Genomic DNA, 22,762 nt, shown 5'->3' on the forward strand with positions numbered 1-22,762 from the left:
AACGGGGGTCTAATTAAATCTGGGGTCAAGAACATAAAGGGAGAACGAAGTTTATTTAGGAGTCCTCGAGCGGGGCGGGAGGGGGAGGCTCAGCAAGGCTGTGGGTCTGTGTGCCTTCGTGGGACAGCATTTTGGGGGGCCTGGGGGGATCTAGGGGTGTTTTGGCCACGGGGTGGGTGGCCGGGCATCCTGCCAGCGGGTCCAGCGTGCCATGGGAGACAGTGGTGGCAGTTAGGCCCTCACCAGGGCAGGGATGCTCTCGGGGACTCCCTGCTGTCCCCATCCCCCTGCGGGCAGAGAAAGGAGCCCGGGGAGCGTCACGCTCAGACCTACAAGAGTGTCCCCAAGCCTTCAGCGAGATCATATGAGGTTCCTGTTTCACAAGACGGAGGATGGCATTTCCATTGTGCTCGCCGGGGATGTGTTGCAACGGGGCAGCCGCTTCCATCCTTTGTCCTCCTCCCCGCAGAGGAGGAGTCTCAACCTCTGCCAGGGTGACCCGTCACACCCTGCCCCCCCCCCCCCCAGCCATCAAATTTGGCTCCACTGGCCGCGGCAGCCCTCCTCGGCGGGTCCTGTCAACGGGCATCGCCCCACGACCAGCACTCTCCGGCTCCAAAGGTGCCTCCTTGCAGCCACCGAGCTGGGTGCTCTCGGCTGGGGGGTCCCCACTGGGTTAGGGACACTCCAGGAATGTGATGCCCATGTCGAGCCGCTCCCAACGCTGACTCCGGGGTGCTCCGGCTTCCTCCAATGTCCACTGCAGGCTCCTGCCTAATTTTCACCACCAATTAACAAACGAGTGGTTGACCAAAGCAAAGCCCAACTGTGGATCCCTGGGCGTTGGCAGCAGCCCCAGCTCCCCGGGATGATGCAACTCCCCCAGCCCCTCTCCCCTGCCCGCAGCGAGCAGCTTCCAGCTTTCAGGAAGCTCTGCAGAGACCTTTGCCTTTGGGTCGGGTGCTCCGAGCACGGACCCGCTTTCTATTCCCCAGCTGGGATGTGCTGAATATAAAGTACCACGGCATTGTTATGAAAAATAATTCAAACCCACCAAAAAGTCGAGCAGCAGCTGGAAGGGCAAAATCTGAGCAAGCCGGGCTGTCTGTAACCCTTTGCGGGCAGGGAAGGCAGGGCGGGCAGGGTAGCAGCATCCCACATCCCGACTCTGCGGCTGGTGCCTGCGGGGCCGGAAGGGGAGGTGATGGACTGAAAGTGTCCCAGTGCAGACTGCGGGCAGGAGAGGGAATGGTTTCCCATGGGAAAGGGGGAACTCGTGCCTGGGGACTCATAAAACAGTGAGATATTTGGACAGGCTTTAGGGACGCTGGGGTGTGCCCTTATGCCCAGATCCCTGTGAAGGATGGGACGTAGAACCTGGGGACCACGCACCCCGGGGGCTGCCCGTCCCCACCCCGCAGCAACGCATCAGGTCTCTCCTGCTGACCACCGATGGGATGCAGGTGCCACCCACCACACTGGATCGGTGTCCCCTCCCTGCCACCAGCATCCCTCTGCCGAACAAGGTACCAGGGTTGGCGCTGGGGACGAGGACGCGTCCCCAGCCGCGGGCCTCGCTCCAGCTGGGCGCTGTTTTGTAAGGACTCCTGGGCCTCTGCGGCGCAGAGATAAGCCCAAGAATTCGCCGTCGGTTCCAAATATCCCGTCCGCTTCCTCCTGCCGTCCTCGCCGCCGCTCCAGCCCGCTTGTCTCATTTCCGCAGCAGCGTGCTGGGGAACGCTTCCTGTTTTCCCCCTGGCCCCGGGGCGGCGGCGGGGGGCTGAGGGGCGCGGGGAGGAAGGGCAGGACAATGGGCGCAGGCCGGGATGGGCTGCTGCCCACCACCCGGGATGGGGGTTCCTCGGTGGCGAGGGATGTGGCTGAGAGGGAGGGGGAACGCGGATAGCAGGTGGCAGCAGTGGGGACGTGGGTCCTCGGCTGCGCTGAGATTGCAGATGGGGTTTCTGTCCTTTTCTTTTGTGATTTTTTTTTTTTCCTTTAAGAGCTTTGCTGTAAATCAGCCCAAACTCCCTCCAGAGCATCCTCTCTGCACCGCGGTGGGAGTCCCCCTCCAGCTGGGCATGAGGACAGGGATGAAGCCGGGTACCACTGCTCAGCCCAGCTGTGGTGAAGCACAGCCCTGGGTGGAGGGGACCCTGCCCTGCATGCGGCAATGAACTGCCCCCCCCCCCCGAGCCACATTTTAGGGTCCCTCCAGTCAAATCACCTGCCTCAACCTCCCCCCTCCCCAGCCACAGCGTGGGGGAGCAGCATCCCCACGGGACTGCCACCTCCCAGGGGCTGTGCTGCAGGGCAGGGGAATGGGATGCTGCTCCCCTGTCCCAAACTGCAGCCACGGGAAAAGAGGGGTCCGCTCTGGGGCTCTGCTCGCTTGGAGCCCAGCATCTTCCTGCCGCAGGTGGGACCAGCTGGTGGGCAGCCCCACGTCCCCCTGTTTTCAGGGCTCTTGCCCCCCGGCTCCCGGGACGAGTGTGAGTGTTTACTCGGCGCCTTTCTCACCGCTTGCAGCGTGGCAGGAGTTATTCAAAGGCAGGCGGAAGCGAGCCCAGCAACTGAAACAACAATGAAAAGGAAACGGAGCTCGAAAAATTCTCCGTTCATAAATCAACTGAACTGCAGGTGATCCCTGGGCAGGAGCAGCCTGAGGAAGAGACACGGCTCGGCTCGGCATGGCCAGCAGCCAGGCAGACTCCAGCCGGGAGGCAGGGATGGGGGAGGCTGGGATTTCCCAGGGTGGTCCTGAGTGATGCTGGAGTTGGTGTCCATGTCCCCAGGGCTGCACATCAGGGGCTTTGGGGCAGGTGAGGTGCAAACATTGCTGGGTTAATTTCTATAATATATTTTCATTACATCTTTTTATTAGAAATCTGGGAGAGAAGGGTGAAGCTGTGCTGGGTGGAGCTGGGTTTGTGGGGTCAGCACTGCACATGCACATGCTTGCCTCCCAGGCCAGAGGAACACAACCAGCCCAGGGGTGTGATGGGGTGCAGGGGCCATGCCACAGCCATGCCACAGCCTCTCAGAGCCATCAGAGTGGGGAGACAGGGTAACTGTGAGGAGACAGGGTAATTGTGGTCCTTGATGGGGTTCAGAGCAGCCCCTGCCTCTCCTTTCATCTCCATGCCTGCTTTTTTGGGGTGAAATGCATCACTCTGGAAGCAGAGGAGCTATCAGGGTGTGGGTGAGCATGGCTCCAGTCCTTGGCTGTGCCATGGAAGACATTGGGGTTAACGGGAGACAATCCAGGGCTCTCAGCAGCATCAGGCCATGGCTCCTTGCTGGGATCTCATAAAGACTTTTTCCTCCTTAGGAAGTAGAGCTGCCAGATTGGGACGGGCTCCTCGGTGCTGGCAGCATCCCTGCACAGGCAGGGGATGGGCATGGTTGGAAAAATCTACACCCCACTCCCACTTAGGTCCTGCAGCATCTTGCTGCAGGCAAGATGGGGACCAATTTGGTCAAACCTATGTGTCCCCTCCTAGCTGACCCCACTGCCAGTCCCCCTGAGCTGAGACCCAACCCTGGGGATACCAAGAGGAGCTTATGCCTTCGGGACCAATGGATGGCCCCAAGGACCAGGCTGGTGGCAGTGGGCTGAGCCTTGCAGCAGAGGAAATGATCTGGTTGTGTTCCCCACACTGGGAAAGCCAGGAGGGATTGCATGTCCCCTCTGCCGCTATCCGTCCTCCCTCCTGTGATTTCCCTGTCATCTTGTCTTTCGGCAGAGCTGGAAAACCGGGAGACCACCGTAAATAAATCCTGTGTCTTTAAGCCGTTTTGTACAGTACAAGAAAATGCACTCGTTGAATTACAGCTTTTTAATCAAATACATGTAACCATGTCACTTAAAGTGCTCGCGAAAAGCAGGGAAAAAAAAAAACCCAACACAATTGGAAGAGCACAATATTAAAACCAGCTGCCTGCTTACCCCCACCACAGTTAATAGTTTTTGAATGTTCTGAATGAGAGAGAAACCAGAGCCAAGCTCCACTTTCATGTCCATCTTTCTGATCAAACCCTGTCAGACGGGGGGAGCCGGGCAGCCTGGCACAGAGACGGGGGATGCGGGAGGGCTGCACTCCCTTCTCCTGCCGCTTTGCCCATCCCCTCGGGCTTTCTCCCCACGGTGATGGGGATATGGGAGCCAATGGTCCTTCTGCAGGCAAAGCAGCATTGCCCGGCAGGGACCCAGCCTGGAGATGGGAGCACAGGTCGCCCTTCAAGCCATGTGGTGGTGAGGGATGCTGCCTTGGGGTATTGCCACTGTGTTGTGCATCCCCCCGCCAAATTCAACCTAAATCCGCCTCTCGATGCTTCTTCCTGCAAGCTGACATCACTGCTCCTACCCCGTGGGTGCCGAGGCGCCGTGATACCCGCAGCATCCCTTCCTCCAAGCGTGCTGGTATAGTCCCCCATGTCACATCCCCGTGCCCCATTCCCCTGGGGCAAACATGCCGGGACCACCTCAACTTCTACCTCCGGCCTCGCTGGCCACTGACCTCCCCCTGCCCCAGCACAGCCTGCCAACCACCCCGAGCTGTGCGGTTCCCCCGCAACGTGGACCAATGCTCATTAAGCATGAGGCAGAGACCACCAAATATGTCAAAACACACTTAAAATTTATTGTTTCATACCATACATTTGAGTCTCTTGAACGCCGGCCAGTGTTTCTCCCTCTCCGCGATGGGGCCTATCTGCTGTCACCGACGCTTTGCGTATATGTATAACCCGCTTGCTTGCTGCCTTTTTTTTTTTTTTTTCTCTCCCCCCCTTCCTTCTTTAAATGCAAAATACAAACAATTGATGGAAAATGTACATTTGTTCCATATGGGACGGTCGGAGTGTGGAGAGGAGCCAGCAGAGTCATTTTTAGGCAGCCTCCTCTCTCCAGCGGATGGCTGGACGGCTTCCCAGAACGGCCCCGCGCGGCCTGGACTGACTCTCCTGACGAGCTTCAGACGGTCTGTGACGCTCCCGCGACGGTGGGGGGGACGTGATTCAGTTCCCTGCAGGGTTCAACCCCCCTGAGGCTGCTGAGCATAGAAGGAGGGAGAGGTTACCACTGAAACTACTGCAGCATCCCAGAAGGGTTGAGCTCAGCTCTGCAGGAGGCAATGGGGAGCTTGCTTTAGGGTTCGGATAGGAAGCTGAATTAGGCTTGTTAGGTTGGGTTAGGTAGGCTCAGCTGAGGTGGTTGGGCTGTGTTGGGTTAGGCTGAGATAGGTTGTTTGTGTCATGTGCTTAAAGCTGGTTAGGATGGGTTAGGTTGGTTGTGTTGAATTGATTAGGATATGCTGGGTTGCCTTTGGTTGGGTTACCTTTAGCTGGGTTGGGTTGGACTGGGTTATGGTAGATTGTTCTAGGCTAGATTGAGTTTGGTTGTGTTGTGTTATGTGGCACCGTACTGGTTGTATTGGGTTGTGTTCTGTTGAGTTGGGTTCTGTTGGATTGGGTTAGGTGACCTCTGGAGAGCACTCTCAACCCTTCCATGACCCCTTGGCCTCTGGGTACATCACAGATTTGCTGGCTCAGCTCAGAAGAGGAGCACAAAATGGTTCTGACAGATGTTGTGGGGCTCAGTCGGCTGAGAGCCAGTGGGGAGGAGAAGCTCCCAAACTCCCCAATGACTCCCTGTGAGACCCAAACCTGCCAAACAGTCCAAAGGGGACCCCAGCATGGTGCTGGGTGAGCACATGGTGGGTGTGGGGTTGGGGGCTGGAGGACCACGTCCTTGTGAAGGCCCTAAGCAGTGGAAGGCATGTGAGGGCTGGTGGGGCCAATGCCAGGAGCTGCAGGGGCACAACCAAAGCCCCACAGGGGATGTAGAGGCTGAACTTTCAGTAAGAGAAATGCTGAAGAGTTTCAGGCTGCACAGACTTCCCAGGGCACATTAAGGGCTCCTCATTGGCTTATTTTTTTTCCTTTACAAAACCTGTAATATTTATGATACCATGGCCCCTGTTCCCTGCAGGGAGCTGCCCTCCCCTCTCTGTGGCAGCCAGCAGAGCAGAGCTCGGTGTTCCTGCTGCTGGGAGCAGAGCTGGGGAGGGCATCCAGCCTCACCCTCTGTGTCCCTGCTGCCTGGCTGCTCTGGGCACGGAGTGGAGGAAACAGGGCCTTTCCTGTCCTGCAAGGAGAGCTGAGATTTCCAAACATTTCCTTTCCCAAACTGGGCTGCAAAAAAGAAAGTTGGGGAAGGTTTGGGAACTTTGCTTCTGCTCGGCAAGGCAAGGTTGTTCTGGGAACATCTGAAAACTTTCTTTGCATTTCAACCTTTTCCCTTTGGTTAACCTCCCACCACAGAATGCTATTACCTCTCCAAAGGCTTTGCCTCCCATCTAAAAAAACCTGGAAACACTTTTTTTTTTTTTTTTCCAGTGCTCTTTTTCTCGAGTCAGGAAATGTTTTGGAGCCATTTCCTACAAACAGGTTTGATTCTGATAAATCTTTTTTTTTTTCCTTTTTTTTTTTTTTCCTTTTTTTTCTGTGCAACTGGGGGGAAAAATATAAATCCCATCACTTGGTCTAAAGCAGCTGCCTGTTGCCACAGTGGGGAACCAGCACTGGCAACATCTTCCCATGCACTGAGCACCCAAAATACACGGACCAAGAGGCTCCAATTCCCCGAACACATCCCAGCTGGGACGACTTCATGGAGGCTGTGGTGTCAGCATTCCCTTCCCGATGGGGAGCTCTGTGCTGGGATGGCTTAGGCTGCCCAAGAGCTGCCGACTGTCCCCCCGTGCATCCCACTTGCCCCTGGCTTCATCGTGGCCTCAGCCTTGGGAAGGGCGAGCCTGGAGCTGCGTGTTGCCGGGCCGGGCCGGCTGGCACATGCGGTTTTAATATTTGGGTGATGTCATCGAGCGCTCCATAACGCCGTAAAAAAACCAGAACGTCTATAAACCCGGCCCGTGAACCTCCAGCAGAACACACACACACACACACACATGGGTGTGCACACGGCTGCACACACATGGATACATGCACACGTGCACATGTGTGTGCATGTGGATGTGTGCACACACGTGGACACATATGGGTGCAGATGTGCAGGAGTGGAGATGCACACACACAGGGATGCACACACACAGGGATGCACACACACAGGGATGCACATGCATGTGCACGTGTATACACAGACGTATCCACAGATGCACGCGTGGATACACATGGATGCACACATGGATACACATGGATGCACACGCGGATGCACACGTGCTTGCACATGTGTTCACCCTGACACACACAAATGCTTGTGCACACACAGATATTGGGACACAGATATTGGGACACATACGGATAGAACCCACTGCCCCACACCCCCCAGGGGACAAGAGGCAGATGCCACCTGCCCATAAAGCCCATGTAGGACCTGATGTCACCTCCCCCTCTCCCTGAATTCTGGGAGAGCTGGCGGGATGGGCTGTCAGGTTTTCCATATACCTGTCAAATACCTTCTCCATATTTCTGCCGTAACGACCTGCTAAAAGCCCCTCGCTCCTCCTCCTCAGCCCAAAACCATCCGGCCCTGAGCTTTGGAGAGATTAAGTCATAAAAATCGGAAGGGGCTGCGCAGTAACAGCCCCAGCCTGAGCCATAACGGCAGTGAAATCATCCCCAAACTATGTCAGTCCTGGCCATTTCCAGTCCCACGTCACACCTGAGCCACTGGCACGCAGTGAAAGAAAACACTGGGGGATGGTTTCCTGGCCCCAGGGTGGCTGTAGGGGGACAGGGGAAAGATAAAAACAATATAGATGTTAAAAATATAAAAAGTAATATATAAAATATTTAAAGTATATAACAATGTCAAATGTACAAAAATATAAAAATAATATATAATGTATGAAACCAATATATAAACATAGAACTAATATATAAAATATATAACCAATAAATGAAAACATAAAAAGAATATATAAAATTAGTGGTATGGTTAAAGCCCATCAAGGATCCAGGACCCTTCCCAAGGACCCAGCACCCCTCCCAGGGTCTTCTGCGCTCTCTGCCTTCCTGGTGGAGCAGATCAGCCCTGGTGCTGACCAGCCTCACCAAACCCTGGATTTGGAAAGGGACAAATACTGTCCTGGCTGTGGCTAAGCCATGATGCTGCACCATTGACACTGTGGGAAGGTGCCTGCCCAAACCACTGCTGGGTCTGTACCAGCCCCAAACCAAGCTGGCTTGGGACACTTCGTGATAAACTTGATGCCAAAACAGTGAGTTTAGGTGAAAAGGGCTGTGTAGAACACCAAATGATGGGAGGAGGTGCCATTCTCCCAGAATCTGGCGTGGGTCCTTCTGCCTGCTTGTATATGACCCAAACCCTGCTCTGCTTTGTCTCCTCTTTCCTTTCCCTTCTCTCTTGTTTCCCTGTGACTTGGGGTGGGGCTGGCCAGCGAGATGGGGTTTTTGCAGCAGCTGGGGTTTCAGCATGGTGAATCCTTGGTGCATTTATGGATGGGAATGACCACTCATCACAGCTTTCAGTCTGGTACCTGCTGTAGACCCATGACAGCATCCTTGAGCATGCATCACAGAATGGTTTGGGGTGAAAGGGACCTTAAGGATCATCTTGGTCTGGCCCTCTGCCACGGGCAGGGACACCTTTCACTAGACCAAGTTGCTCCAAGCCCATCCAACCTGGCCTTGAACATTTCCAGGGATGGGGCAGCAACAGCATCTTTAGCCAACTTGTGCCAGGGCCTCACCACCCTCATTCTAAAAAGAGGCTTCTTATATCTAATCTCAATTGACCCTTCTTCAGTTTAAAAACCATTTTCAACAGTTTTGAAGTGCAGGTACTTTGGGAAGCTCCTGTCTGTGCCCATCTGAGCACCTGAAACCAGGGCACGCTGCACCCAAATTGCACTTCAGCCAAAAAATCCCCCAATGGGTTTCATAACCATCCTCTGAGATCCGAGGCAAGCTGAGCCATGGGGAAAGAAGGGAATTTCTGCTGCAGAAAAATGACTTAATGTTTCCTCCATGATGCGACGGGCAGCTGGGCCGGGACCAGCCTGCGCATCGCTGCTTTGAACCGCAGGAAGTGACCGCATCCTCGCCTGGAAGGTACCTGGAAGCTGTGGGCTGGAAAATAACTCAGGGCTTTCTTCTTCCCCCCCCTTCCCACCCCTTCCCTCACCTCCTTCCTCCCAGGCCGCTTCAGGGAGCGGAGCGGGATGGAGCCCATAGCCGGCTGCTTCCTTTCATAGTCATCGGCGGCGGCACAGGATGCTTCTCATTTGGTGTTGTGTTTGTTTGCTGCAGCGCGGGTTCTGGCACCCGCCGGGCGCCCGCCAGCCCTCCCGTGTAGGTAGTGAGGTCATTTTTCCATGTATTCCCCCTTTTTACATACTGTATATGGAAAGACAATGAAGCGCCTTTGTGGCGTTCCATGGGAACGCTTCGCCAGCCCCCAGAGTGGTCCCGTTTATTAGCGCTTCACATTCGACAACAACAAAAAAAAAAAAGTGAGTCAGGATTGAGTCCTGTTAACACTAATGTGAATTTAATTTAGGAGAAGCTTGAAAATTAATGTCATTTGTTAAATATCCATTTCCCCTAAAAGGCAATTCTTTGCCAACATCAACAACAAAAAAACTCTTCTTCTATTCAATTTTTTTGAAAAAAAATTTTTTTTAAATAGCCTTTTTTGGCGATATCAGCCTGGTTTAAATCACTCGGCGCTCAAGGAACGGATGCCACCGGGTTTTAAGCAACAGATTGTTGTTCCTCCTTTTCAAATGGAACACAAAAAAATACTGTAAATCACAAAGTGATTCACAGGAGGGGGATGAAGCTCCAGCAAAGCACCAGCAGCTCCAAGCGGGATCCGGCCGGGCACGGTGACTGCTCGGCAAGACCTGCCACTGCTGGAGCCGGGAAGCAGCCAGTGAAGGCCAGGAGGTGGAAAGACTCAGGCACATGGGGTTTTCTTCCATCTCCGAGGATTGGAGAGAAGGCATCAGAACAGCCTGGCTCTAATTTTTGGGGGTTTCACGGGCAAACAGGGTGAGCCATGGGGACCACGCAGCGACGCGCTGCCAGCTTGCCAAAACAATGACCACACCAAGGCTTGTTTTGGAGGAGGGTATCACATGTTTTATTATATTTAAATCTGAGAACAGCTGCTTTTCCTGCAGAGAGCATCTCCAGGTGACACAGTGCGGTGCCCGGGGGTGGCCACCAGTATCCCATCCTGGGCCACCATCCCATGCCGAGCCGAGCCGAGCCGAGCTGAGCTGAGCTGCACTCGTGGAGCCCGAGGCGGCTGACGGGGCGGGCGGGCGGCAGCTTGGAAATTAATACATTTGCCAGGTTGTCAAAACATTAATCAACGGATACAAAAATCTGGAAATGGTTGGGACAACATGTATTTGCGGAAAATATGTGTTCACACAACAAGCACACAAGATGGGAACAATTATATGAAGATGTTTTAATAATTAACCAGTATAAAACAGTTTGCTCTCCATACAGTTCTAGACAATAAAAGTGTTTGCAGTCATATTTTTCTTTTGTACAAAATTCCAGTCAATTGTTCCACAATATTTACATTTTCATTCCCTTTTCACAAAATATCTCCTTTTTTTCTTCTCCTCCGTTTTTTTTTTTATTTTGGTTTTTTTTTTTTTTTTTTTTTTTTAAATCCAGCTTTGCTACATAAATGCTTTAGATCTCATGGATATCCCTCGTTTTCTTTTTAAAAAGTCTAATAAAAAAAACCCCAAAAGACATTAAATACCATTTTATATATAAAAATGCTTAGTAAAAATATAGTTTTGTTGCCCAATTAAAATATATTGCTGAGAATACAGTAAAAACTGTCCTAAAGCCCACCCCTAATGGGCGCCGACTCTTTAACAGCCCTGGCAAAGTCTTCCTAAAAGTTTCCCCCCCTACAAATTCGCCTGCCATTGGGTTAAATACTGGGGGCAGGTCACTTCGGCTCATCCTGGTGTGGTTGTTTCAGGCAGGATTTACTGGAATTGGCTTTAAAATGCCCCTTGGAGCTGGTGGGAGCTAGAGCTGTGCCCTGCCAAGGGCTGGAGCAGGGAGCGCGGTGGGGAAAGGCGTCTATCTGTGTTATATAGTTATACGGTATATCAGTGAGTTCAGCATGATCTGTCTCTAAAAAAATAAAAAAAAAATCAAAATAAAAAAAGAACAAACAAGAAAGCGATGCATTTAATGAGATACTCTAAATATGATGGAGCTCGTGGTTAAAGGAGGATGGTTTTTTGCTTTTAGAGGAGAGTCGGGGCTCTCCTGGTGTGTGCATCGTGCCGTGGGACCAACCTAACCGGTGATGCAGGGGCTATAGTAAACAGCACTGCTGGCATCGGACAGGGCGGATATCAAACTGCTCTCCTCGCAGGAGATACTTCTAGGAGTCACTTTGGACAGGGAGACATGGTAAGGGAGTCCCGAGGCTTCGGGACGAGTCCTGCTCATGTTCAAATACTGGTCAAACTCGTTGCGGTCAACGTCTGTCCAGAGCTCGGTTTGGTTCAAGTGATCCACGCTCTCCATGTGATGGGCTTCAGGCGGGGGCGAGAGCTGGCCCAGGTGGGCGGAAAGCCCGTTCTGAGTTCCCGAGCACATCTGGTTGTAGTATATGCTGGAGGGATGGGGAGTCCTCATGGCGTCGGCCAAGTGTGAGGGGGTCTGCGCATAGGGCACGGCCACGTCCCGCCCCATGCACTTCTCCTGGGGAAACTCCATCTGGTGATGGTGGTGGTAGCCGCGAAAGGGCATCATGTTGCAGTCATCCTGCATGTGCGGAGGGAAAAACGCCGGCTCGGTCTGTTCCAAGACATCCAAGGGAGACATCTCAGGAGTTGGCAAGCCATAGTTTTCAATATCCGACCCCATGGAGTGGAGTTCTCTGAAGTGGTTAAGTGGGGGAGGCTGGGGGTGGCCCGGCTGGCTGCCGCCATGGTGACTCATGCTGAAGTTGTCACTGCAAGGCTGGGAAAGGTTATGCAGGAGGATATTGGGTTCCATCCTCTTGATTTTCTTGGCTTGCTTCTTTCTCCTTGGGCGGTACTTGTAGTTGGGGTGATCCTGGAGATGCTGGATTCGCAGTCGCTCTGCCTCTTCCACGAAGGGACGCTTGTCGCTGGCGCTCAGCGCTTTCCACGACTGGCCTGGAGGGGGAAAGAGAAGCTCTGTGACAACGGCTCAGCCACCCAGCACCGGCCAGGGCACAGGGACACCTGGGGAGAAGCAGTCCTTGGGTGGGAAGGGCTCCCTCGGATGGCTTGGCACCTGAGTGTGGTCTCAGCACTAGCACAAAAAGAGCTGGGGAATGAGAGCCCAAGCCAGGCTATTCCCGTGTCCAGCAGCTGCGCCCAGCACTTCAGTGCTGTGGGAGAACAGGGGTTCAACACCCAGGGGGGCTGCGGGAACCCCTCTGCCAGGGCTGGGGATTCTGCCTCCCACTGCCCCATGGCACAGTCCAGCCCCTGGTGTGCCTCCTTCCCTGCATCCCACCTCCACAGCCCCGCACTTCTGCTGCCCAAATCACCCATCCCCAAACCCCACAGTGCCATATCCTGAATCCCACATCCCCACACCCTGCAGCCCCGTGTCTCTGCATCCTGCTGCTTCGTCTGGCCATATCCTGCTTCCCGTAGGCCCGCATCCTGCAGCTCCATCTACCCATATCCTGCTTCCCGTGTTCCCACATCCCGCATCCTACAGTCATGTATCCCGCATCCTGCAGCCTGTATTCCCATATCCTGCATCCCCACAGCTGCAAACCCCACAGCCCTGCATCTCTGCATCCTGAAGCCTCATTTCCCTGCATCTTGCCTACATGCAGCTCTGTATCCCCACATCCCACATTCCCGTAGTCCCCCATCCTCTAACACCACATCCCACAGCTCTTGATCCCACAGCCCTGCATCCTTATAGTCCACATCCCTGTAGCCCTGCACTCTTGCAGCCTTCAGCTGGTATTGCTTCAACCCATATCTCTAAAGCTCACAGCCCACAGCTCTCTAATCTTGCAGCCTGCAGACCTGAATCCCCCATCTTCGAATTCCACAGCACCCTATCCCTGTATCCCACAGCACCCTATCCCTGTATCCCACAGCACCCCATCCTTTTTATGCAGCTCCTGGACCTCCATATCCTTGCAGCCTGGCTAGCAGAGCCCCATGTCCTTTTATCCTACATCCTGCTGCCTCATATCCTCGCAGATTGCATCCCATAGCCCTGTATCCTCGCAGTGCACATCCCAAATCCCTGTACTGCTTCATCCTACACTCCCAACCCTGACTCCCTGTATTCCTGCAACGTATATTCTACACCTTCATCCCACTGCCCTGGACCCCTGCAGTTCTCATATCCAGCCCTGTATTCCTTCATTCCACTGTCTTGGACACTCTAACCCATAACAACCTACCCCCACAATCCCAGCCCTGCACCACAACATCCCTAGCTCTGTACTCCTGCATCTTACAGCCCTTTACTCTTGCAGATCACATTCCCAACCCTGTACCTCTGCACTCCTGTATTCCCAACTCTGTATCCCCACATCCCTGTGTCTCCAGCTCGATACTCCCATTCTGCAGCCCTTTACTCTTGCAGCCTGAATCCCCAGCCCCACATTCCCACATCCCCAGCTCTGGACGCCTGCATCCCACAACCCTGTGCTCTTGCAGCCTACATCCCCAGCCTGCATCCCCACATCCCCAGCCTGCACCCCCTCATCCCCATCCCTGTAATCCAGCATCCCCGCATCCCTAGCTCCATTCCAGCATCCCGTAGCCCTGTGCTCTCCCATCCCGCATCCACAGCTCCGTATCCCCGAATCCCCCCCCCCCCCAGCCCTCCTCCCGCACCCCTCCCGCTCACCCAGCATCTTGCTGAGCACGGCGTTGTGCAGGTCGGGGTTCTGCTGCGCCAGCCGCTTGCGCTCATCCTTCGCCCAGACCATGAAGGCGTTCATGGGCCGGCGGATGCGGGAATCCTCGGCGGCCTTGCCCTCGGGGCGACCGGCCGGGGGGCTGTATCCATAGCCCGGCTCGGGGCTGGGCGTGCGGCTGGGGGCCGCGCCGGGGGCCGCGCCGCCGGGGCCGGGGCCGAAGGCGAAGCCGGGCTCGGGGCTGGGCGTGCGGCTGGAGGGGGAGGCGGCTCCCGGGGGGCGCGGGAAGGCGAGCCCGGGCTCAGCGGCCGGCACGGCGGCGGTGACCCATGAACAGTCGCCCCGGGGTTGCGATATCTCCTCTCGGCAGTAGTTAGACTCAGATATATTCATTCCAGCTGGACAGCACTTTGTGTCAGACCCGACCGGGTGCCGGAGAGAGAATCGGGGTCCCGCCGCGTTCCACCGAGTCCAGCACCGCTGAGCAGCCGCCCGCCGCTCGCCTCCTTCGCCTGCCTTCGGGGGACTCGGGATCGCCCGCGTTTGTTTTGGTTTCTTTTCTTTTCTTTTTCCTCTCTTTTTTTTTTTATTTTTTTCCCCCTTTTCCCCCCAAAAAAAACTTTTGGGATGATGCTGGGCTGGAAGGGGCAAAATATAGCCGGGCTGGACCAATCAGCTGGGCGAGGGGAGGAGGAGGAGGAGGAGGGAGAGGGAGAGGAGGAGGAGGAGACGAGAGGGAGGAGGAGGAGAAGGAGGAGATGAGGGGGAGGAGGAGGAGGAAGGGGGGCGTCCCCAGGCACCAGCAGGAAAAGCCACCCGGGCAGGGCCGAGCCGGGACCGGTGGGGACGCTGCTGCCTAGTTCTCTTCCTTCCAAGGAGGAGGGTTGTTAATTTTTTCTCTGCCTTCTCTTTCTCTCTTTCTTTTTTTCTTTCTTCGTGCCTTTTGGATGCCTCTCTGCCTTTCCGTATGACTTTCTTTTTGTCTTTTTCTTTTTTTTTTTAATTATTATTTATTTTGCAAGCCCCTTTTCTGCTCCGTGCCCTACCCTTGCCTCCCACCACCCACCGTGCAGGGAAGTGTTCAGCTTTGCCTGCCAGGCTGTACGCAGGAGCACAGGGATGCTCAGGGCTCGGCGTTTATTTTTCTCATGACTTATTCCGTGTGTGTGTTTTGGCCAGCATTCCCCATCCGGGGTCGGGATCAGCCCTGGGATAAAGGCAGGGGCGAGCCCTCTTCCCCCGGCAATTTTCTGGTGGGAATTTCAATGCCGGGGTGGGGGGGAGAGAAATGGCTCCTTGATTTTAAGCACCGTTCGCATGAAAAGTGTTTTCTAGGGACTGTTGTGGAATGGGGGGTTCACCAGCAGCCAGGTGAATGCAGCTAAAACCAGCCTCTGGAGCTGCTGGAGCTGGCATGGCTATGCTGATGCCTTGGGCATCGGCAGCCGCGGCGGAGCAGCACGTCCCCTGACACCAGGTCACTGCTGCACTCCCTTGGCTGCCATCCAGCAGGGATTTGCAGCGCCAAGCATCAGGCTAGGTGGTCCGAAGGTCCTTCCTGCCCTTGGCACCGGGGAGTTATGAACTCTGCGGGACCCATTTGCAGTCAAGGAGATGTGCTGGCTCACTGTCCCTGCCCTCTGACACCCCCCGGGCAATTGGGCTGACTTGGGAAAGATGTCCCAGCTCCGGGTAGCTGCCCTCAAGCCCCCTCTGGCTGTGGACATGCCCCAGACCCCAGCCTGAAATGTGAACCTCGGCGTTAGGAAGACTTGGGGCACCAGGTTGCGCAAGAGCCCAGCTCCAGCCTCTCGCAGCCGTGGGGTATTGCATGCCATGGTTTCTGTGTGTCTGGAAGTGATTTGGAAATGCCGATCTGCTGTTAACCCTAAACAAAACAAAGGCCTTTAAAAAAAAAAAAAAGGAAAAAGAAAAAATTGTGTCTCACTTATTCTTCAATCACCAGCCAGGAGCGACAGAGGTTTTGGGCGAGACTTCCTTCATGTTCCTGGAGCTTCTTATTAATATTTTGCAAGAGCAAATCAGCACCAGTCCATGGGAGAGCCCATGTGGCTTCAAGGAGCCTCTTGTCCGCTCTCCCTCATTCAGAGGGAGGCACAGCATTGCCATGCCAGAGGAGCAGCCCCTGCTGCCGTCCAGAGCTCAGCCCCTGGAGGCTTTGGTTCTTCACCCCTGCCACAGGAGCAGCAAGGTGGGTGCTGGGGGAGCTGGGGGCCCTCAGGCTGGGACGTGTGGCTGCTTGTGGGGTGAAGTGAGAGCAGCCTTTGGGGCAATCAGTTTGGGCAGCTGCTGGGGATGTCCCAGGAACATCACCCTGACACTGATCTTGGCCCTTCTACCAGGCTTCAGCCAAGCATGTCCTGCTTTCCCTGTTCACATCCTCTCCATGGCCTCCCCCATGGCCCTGGCAGCATCCTCGGCCTCTGGGTGGGCTCAGAACTGTCCCAGAGCTGGGATTGGAACCAGTGCCACCAGTTGACATTTGGGATGTGGTGGGGCTGAGCTGCAGCAAGGTGGGAGTGGGGGCAGCTCCGATTTGCTTGCCCTGGAAATGATGCTAAGAGTGGGGCAAACCCTCCCGGGGCAGGCAGAGCCTCTTGCTCTCCATGCTCTCTGTGCAGCTGTTCCAGGCTGGGCCTCCTCCCCATGGGATGCTCTTCCTGTGCAGGGACTGGGATCAGGGCAGTGCTGCTGTTGCAATGGGGTAGTTTGGAACCTTCTCTACCCATGGAGAAAAGCTGAGCATTTTGACCTCCAAGCACACGTGAAACCCAGCCTCACACTGGGTCTGCAAACCCAGCCTTGCAGTAGGGATGTTCCTCATGCATGCATTTGCTGTTAGTGTTGCACCATTAAGGAAATCATTAAGGAAAAAAAAAGGAAAAAAATGGAAGAAAGGAAAAAAGGAATGAATATGAAGGAAAAAAAGGAATGGGGAGAAGAGCCACGGTGAGTGGCATGGTTTTTGGAGGATGCAAAGCAGAAGAGAAAGAGGGGAAGGAGAGCTGTGAGGGGGATGGAGCAGCATGTAAAGCACCCAAAAATGCCGGAGTGCAAAGCACCCAAGAAATACCTGACCCAGCCTGTGAGGGGCATGGAGAGGGTGTGCTGCCTGCCATCATGGACAATGCCACCTCTCTCAGCCAGCCAAGTGGGGGGTGAAGTTGCAGGGTCTGTGCCCGGCACAGCTTTTCTTGGGAGGGAGATGGACATACAAACCCCCTCCTTTCCCCCTGCTACCCACGGGGATGCAACGCAGGGTGCTGGCAACTCACTGGCTCCTCACCAGCTGCATCTGCAGCAGTGACCAGGGAGGAAGCTCTGGACATCCCTGGGCAGGGCCAGGATCAGTGCATGCCAGTCGAGTGACCTCTCCCCCCACCCTCCTCAGTGGCCTTGGAGCCGGGTGAGCTGGACCCCAGTCCTGCACACAGCTCTCAGGAGTTGAGTATTCTTTAGTTCAATTTTTTTTTCTTTCCCTCCTCAGCTTTATTGAGCTGGCAGCTGGCTGACCCCACCCCGGCCTCTGGTTTCCCTTCCTAGCATCCCACACAGCCCAGCACCACACCTAGCAGAGGAAGCGTGGCGGGACGGCTCCCCAGCACAAAGGCGTTTTCCCTCCCCGCCCCCAGCCTGCCTGCCCGCTCTCTCCCGGTTATTCCTCCCAGCCAGGTCCAACGCTGAGCTCCCACCCGCCTAAAAATAGTTGTGGAACCGCCTGGACGATCCTAAGGGGTGTTGGGGATCTGGGGGCTCAAAGTGGGGCTTGTAGGGATGGCAAGAAGAGAAAAGTGAGAATTGCCAGCTGAGCCTGATGGTTATTTCTGTTGCTGACGGCTGCACGTTGGTGCAGAAGCCCCAGGCTGGGGCTGTGCAACCAAATCCAAGGGATTTACCCTCAAAATTTGCATCCAGATAACAGAGGTGGCAGGTGGATGGTGGCAGGACCCTGCATCACAGCAGCAGCAAGGACACAAACTGTGATGGGAAAATTGCTTTTTATCCTGATTTTGCAGAGGGCACAGGTCACAAGGGGCGCAGGTGATGGGACAGGGTCAGGGGCAGGATGAGTCCCTGGGCCTGGTGCCTGGGTGCAGGTGTTGTACCCTCCTGTGGTGCCCAGCGCTGCCTTGACTCGCTCGCATGGACCAGCCTCACCTGTAGATGTGTTCATGCTGCTGGTTAATTAATCACCATAAAATTACCACTAGTTCTGTGGCTGGTGCTGTGGTGTGTCTGACTGGATGAATGAGATGTTTCACAGGAAGAGATCTGTTATTAATTATAGCTAATAATTATTGCTAGGCCACACTGCACAGGTACCCTGAGCAGTGCAGCCAGGTGGGATGGACGTGACCTACACCCGCACCTGCTTCCTCATCCCCAAAAAGATGAGGATCCTTGGAGTAGGGAATTTTGGGGACCTGTGCAGGGCTGCCCAGGCTGGTGGCTGCCCCTGTGCCCCAAGAGGTGCCCCCGTGCCAGTAGGTTCTGTGGGCTCCCCTGGGGCTGGGGCTGCTCCAGCATTGCTGGAACAAAGGCTTCCCAAAGAAAGGCACTTCCTGGAGAGCAAAGGACTCGAGGCTGGGGCTGTGTGAGAGCCCTGCCGGGAGGCTGAAGTCATCCGCTGGGAAATGCTGTGTTCACTGGAGCCTCCCTTTCTCCAGGGCCCAGCTCAGCGCCTGGTTTCCTCGGGCACAAATAGTTCAGTGGGTCAGGCAGAGCTGGAAAGCACCGAGCGAGGCAGCCGGGGGCTGCTGGGCGCCAGCAGACACGGTTCAGCATCCGTGTGAGGAGCATCCTGGCTGCAGCCATGTTCCTGTGCAAGGGTGACATGTCCTCCATGTCCCCAGACAGGGACCAGACTGTCACCAAGTGGGGTAGAGCGGGTGGTTGTGCCAGTCCCAGTCCGGGGAATATCTGGCTCAGCTGTTTTCTGCTCACTTGCTCTTTGTCTTGGCTTCCAGCTCCCTCTGACAAGTGAAGGGCACTGGGGACAGAGGGAAGGTGTCCTGGGCCACAGTGGCTTTCTGCTCAGGTGCTCACTGCTGCTCTGCCCTGCTGCCAACCACGCTGGCAGGTCCCCAACAGCCACGGGAGCTGAGCTGGGAGCGTGGTGAGGATTGTGCCGGCCAAGCCTGGCAATCAGACATCGCATCCGAGGAAGCGGAGAAAGTTGTCTTTATTTTCAGCTCTTTTCAATAACCAGAGGTCAGCCTTGTTTATACAGGATTATAACTGGAACGACAACAGCGATACCCATTGTGCAAGCAGTGAAACCCACAGCTAACCTGAAAAAGCTGTTTGCTCCACACAGGCACAGCCGCCACAGCCTCCTGGGTGATGGCCAGAGTCCTTGGTCCTCACCAGGCCTGTCCTGCCTCCCTTTCCCCTGCCTTTGCCCTGCCACAGCCCCTCCTGGCACAGCCCTGACTCTCTGGTGATGGTCCTACCAGCTCAGGGTGCCACACTTCCAGCCACATCACCCTGTGTTTGCTCTCCAACCTGCTCTCTGTGAAACCCGGGGTGAAGCAACCACACCCCAAGCATGAGCCGAGCTGTTGCAAATCCCACCCACGGTGCTTATGGCCTGACTAAATCCATGGAAAGGCTTCAGCACAAGGGGATCTGAGCGTGCTGGAGCATGCACTGCACACACGCTGCATGGAGTCGCTTCCCTGGCAGCTGATTGCAGCAGCACTCGAGCTTTAATACCCGGTTCCCATCACAGAGAGAGCCCAGGCTTTTAGGAAGGAAAGTCTTACACTTCTACCAACTATTTCAAGACTCCCATAAACACATTTTTGGTTGAGCATTAATGAATTACCTCAATGCAGAGCTACTCATGCCAAATACATGAATACAGAGTGTAGAAAAGCCGCCGAGAAGCAGATTTGGCTGCCATTCAGCTGCTCCGATCGGCACAATTTCTTTTCTTGATTACAGTACGAAAATGCTCTCTGCCTATGGCACTGCATCCTCCCAGGAACAGGCAGCTGGCCGACAGTTGGGCTGTGCAGAGCCTGGGCATGCCAGGGTTATTCACTGCTTCCATCGCTTGAGTTGGCAGAAAATCCTGCTCACTGGTGTCTGTGCAGGAGATGCAGCCAAGAACCGGGATCCTGCTCCCTCTGCATGCTCAGGCTGGCTGCTCCGGTCTGCCTGACCTCCTTTTGGGTGCTGGAGAAAGGAAAACTACAATTAGGAGGGTTTCTGAGCCTAGATTTTTGAGGAGGTGGGTCAGGGCTGCCCATCTGTGGCCCTGCAGCCACATGTGCCCACAAGCACCACGGCCGGCTGCTGCTCCACCGTGGCCCCTCTCCGTGGAGTGGTGAACCCTCACCTGCAGCCTCGGGGACTGCCAGGAGACAATGTGACCCCCAGGAAAAGTGCAGCCTCCCCTTTGCAGACGCTTTTCTCACCAGGGATGTGCTCTGTGGGTTCCCAACCTCCAGGCCTCACTGGGTGTCTTCTTATCCCTTGCTCCCTGAGCATCATTCAGCTGGAAGCATCATGGATAACCACTGTGGATGAGGATGCCACTTTCAAGCGGGGGAGAGAAGTGGAATGACGGAAGGCAACAGAGCAATTACACCTCAGGAGCTCACAGCAAGGGCTGAGTTGGTTATTGCCTTTCTGCTCCCTAAAACGAAGTTCCAGCAGCAGGGGAGCAGGAGTGAGGGAGTGGCTGGTTGCACCCCTGTGGGCATCAGGCCCCCCAGCTGGCAGCAGGAAGGTAAGTCATCTACTTTCTTGCTGGGAAGGCTGATGCAGCAGCACAGGACATCTCCATCTGGGAAAGGTTTGCTGTTCTCAGGAGCTGCTGTGGCTCCTGACATGGTTTAACTTAGCACGAGGCATTACCTCACCGGGCAGCTGCAGATGGCAGATGACTGCTGGCTGCACCGTGCTTCCCTCTCCCTTCTCCTCTCTCCTCTCTCTCCTCTCCCCTCTCCCCTCTCCTTGCTTTGTCTGCAGGCCCCAACCCAGTGCTTTCTGCTCAGGTTTTCCACACATGGGCTGACTCACTCACAGGATCCTGGGAAGGTGGTTCCCTGGTTTCTGAGCATCACTGCGGCAAGGCCTGGAGGAAGGGGTGTCCTTTGCAGCATCCCTAGAAGTGACAACCTTCACCAAAACTTGCAGCCCACCCCACTGCACACAGGTTCTTGTGGCCACCTCTGTGCTTCACCAAGGCTTTTACCATCCAGCAGAAAGGATGAGGATGTTGCTGAGAGAAACTCACCTTCATGTAGACAAGGAAACACCAGTGGAAGAGAGGAGTTTTGGCCCAGAGAAGGGGAGATGCTGTGGTGGCTTTGTGCCTCAGTTTCCCCATGTGTTTTGCAGGGCATGGGGCTTCTCCTCAGGCCCAGCCTCTCCTTGGGCCCTTTAGAGACAATAATCTCCCCATCAAAGGCAGGATGTATCACGGTAATTTTGATAGAGTGCTTCTATCCTATGAGAGAATGATAATAACAATTACAATAATACTACTAAGAATAGATCATAATTACAATAATAATGCTAAGAATAAAAAGAAGGACCTGAGAGTTTTCCCTCCCTGCCAGCAGAGGAACAACTTTTGCTTTTTCAATGCTGCATTAACAGAAGGGAAATGGAACATGCAGCATTTGCAGCTCAGAACTCCAAGAACTATGACATCCCTCCCATAAACTGGACTAAAAATGAGATTTAAAACATTGCCAGAGGCAGCACTGTTTTCTTTACTTTCCAATTTCAGAGCATCCTTTGTGCTGCAGCTCAGAAAGCAGCAGTGAAATCTCCCAGCAGCAGAGCTCAGGGATGCTGAGAGCAGCCAGGGAGGGGTTCGGCACAGGGATGCAGGGTGGGATGAGGAGGATGGTGTGGACCCCCAAGGCTGTGCCGGTGCCGGGGATCCCGCGGCTGGCGGAGCGCAGGGGGCCGGGGTAGGAGGGAGGCTGCAGGGAAGGGCTCCAAGGGAAAGGCTTTGTTCGCGGGCCAGCCGGGAGCGTGCGAGGGCCTCCGGGCTCCAGTGTTTCTCCTCCACTTTGCTCCTGCTGTGCGCGGGAGCCGGGCCAAGGTGGAGCACGGCGGGGTGGAGCGGGTCCCTGAGGAAGGCAGGGGACGGGGGACGGCCGTGCATTTGGCCCTTAAATTGCCTGGGAAAGCAGCTCTGTCTTTCCATCTCCCCCCAGGGCTCTTCTCTCACCCAAGCTGAAGCCGTTTCCCAGGCTGCTTGCCCTGAACACCTCCACCTCTGCCCTTTGCCAGCGACCCCTTTTCTTGGCCCGTGGAGTCTCACTCTGATCTGCAAGTGCTCGGGGAGGATAAGGAAAAGCTCACGACAGAATGGCCCTTCGTGGAGCGCTCAAGCTGGAGAAATAAGGTTAAAGGCTCTTATCTGATGGAGCTGCAGCCTTGCCAAAGCCTGTTGCTATCAGCTCGGGACACATGTGCTATTGGCAAAGCTTCGGGGACACAATAATACAAACAGTTTTCATTGTCGAGTCAACAATGATGGGAGAAGGAGCCTGGTGCTATTACCGGTATAAAAGGCACTGTAGGAAAGCTCAGGACAGGAGGATGCAGTCAGGATCAACAGCAGGGTTTAGCAGATTACAGTTATATTTGTATTCGGGAAGGAGAAACCTTCCATCCCCAGTGGGCTGGGGCCAGAAGGACGGAGCCAGCGGTGGGGGTTTAGGCTGCAAGGAAAAACTCTTAGAGCAGCACTGGAAGCAGCTGCAGCAAAATGCTGATGGCAGCGGGTTTGGACAAGGGCAGGTTTGCAGTGCATTAGCCCAAGGTTATGCTTTGCTCACGAGGAGTCACCCAGGGAAAAAAACTCATGGCTGC

At 55.0% G+C, this 22,762-nt stretch overlaps 1 protein-coding gene and 1 long non-coding RNA gene across 2 annotated transcripts; both read right to left on the minus strand.

Moving 5' to 3' along the window:
- Nucleotides 1–10,102: 10,102 nt before the first annotated feature.
- On the minus strand, nt 10,103–14,569 carry SOX18 (SRY-box transcription factor 18). The gene is made up of 2 exons (XM_064673973.1): nt 13,891–14,569; nt 10,103–12,176 (listed from the first exon to the last, which is right to left on the minus strand). Exons 1-2 carry the CDS (start codon nt 14,291–14,293, stop codon nt 11,326–11,328), a joined length of 1,254 nt encoding a protein of 417 aa, XP_064530043.1. The 5' UTR covers nt 14,294–14,569; the 3' UTR covers nt 10,103–11,325.
- Nucleotides 14,570–19,093: 4,524 nt separating this feature from the next.
- Nucleotides 19,094–22,200, minus strand: LOC135423572 (uncharacterized). Its single transcript, XR_010434834.1, has 3 exons — nt 22,116–22,200; nt 21,168–21,380; nt 19,094–20,101 (listed from the first exon to the last, which is right to left on the minus strand). It is a non-coding gene; the product is annotated as an uncharacterized LOC135423572 (long non-coding RNA).
- Between the last annotated feature and the right edge of the window lie 562 nt (nt 22,201–22,762).

The sequence above is a fragment of the Pseudopipra pipra genome, chromosome 17 (assembly GCF_036250125.1).
Source record: "Pseudopipra pipra isolate bDixPip1 chromosome 17, bDixPip1.hap1, whole genome shotgun sequence".
NCBI lineage: Eukaryota > Metazoa > Chordata > Aves > Passeriformes > Pipridae > Pseudopipra > Pseudopipra pipra.

What these genes read in the sequence shown, in the direction of transcription:
- SOX18 (XM_064673973.1), bottom strand. Translation starts at nt 14,293, where the DNA reads ATGAATATATCTGAGTCTAACTACTGCCGAGAGGAGATATCGCAACCC. An exon ending in CGTGCTCAGCAAGATGCTGG is followed by an intron (nt 12,177 to 13,890) that starts GTGAGCGGGAGG and finishes TTCCCCCTCCAG; the next exon opens with GCCAGTCGTGGAAAGCGCTG.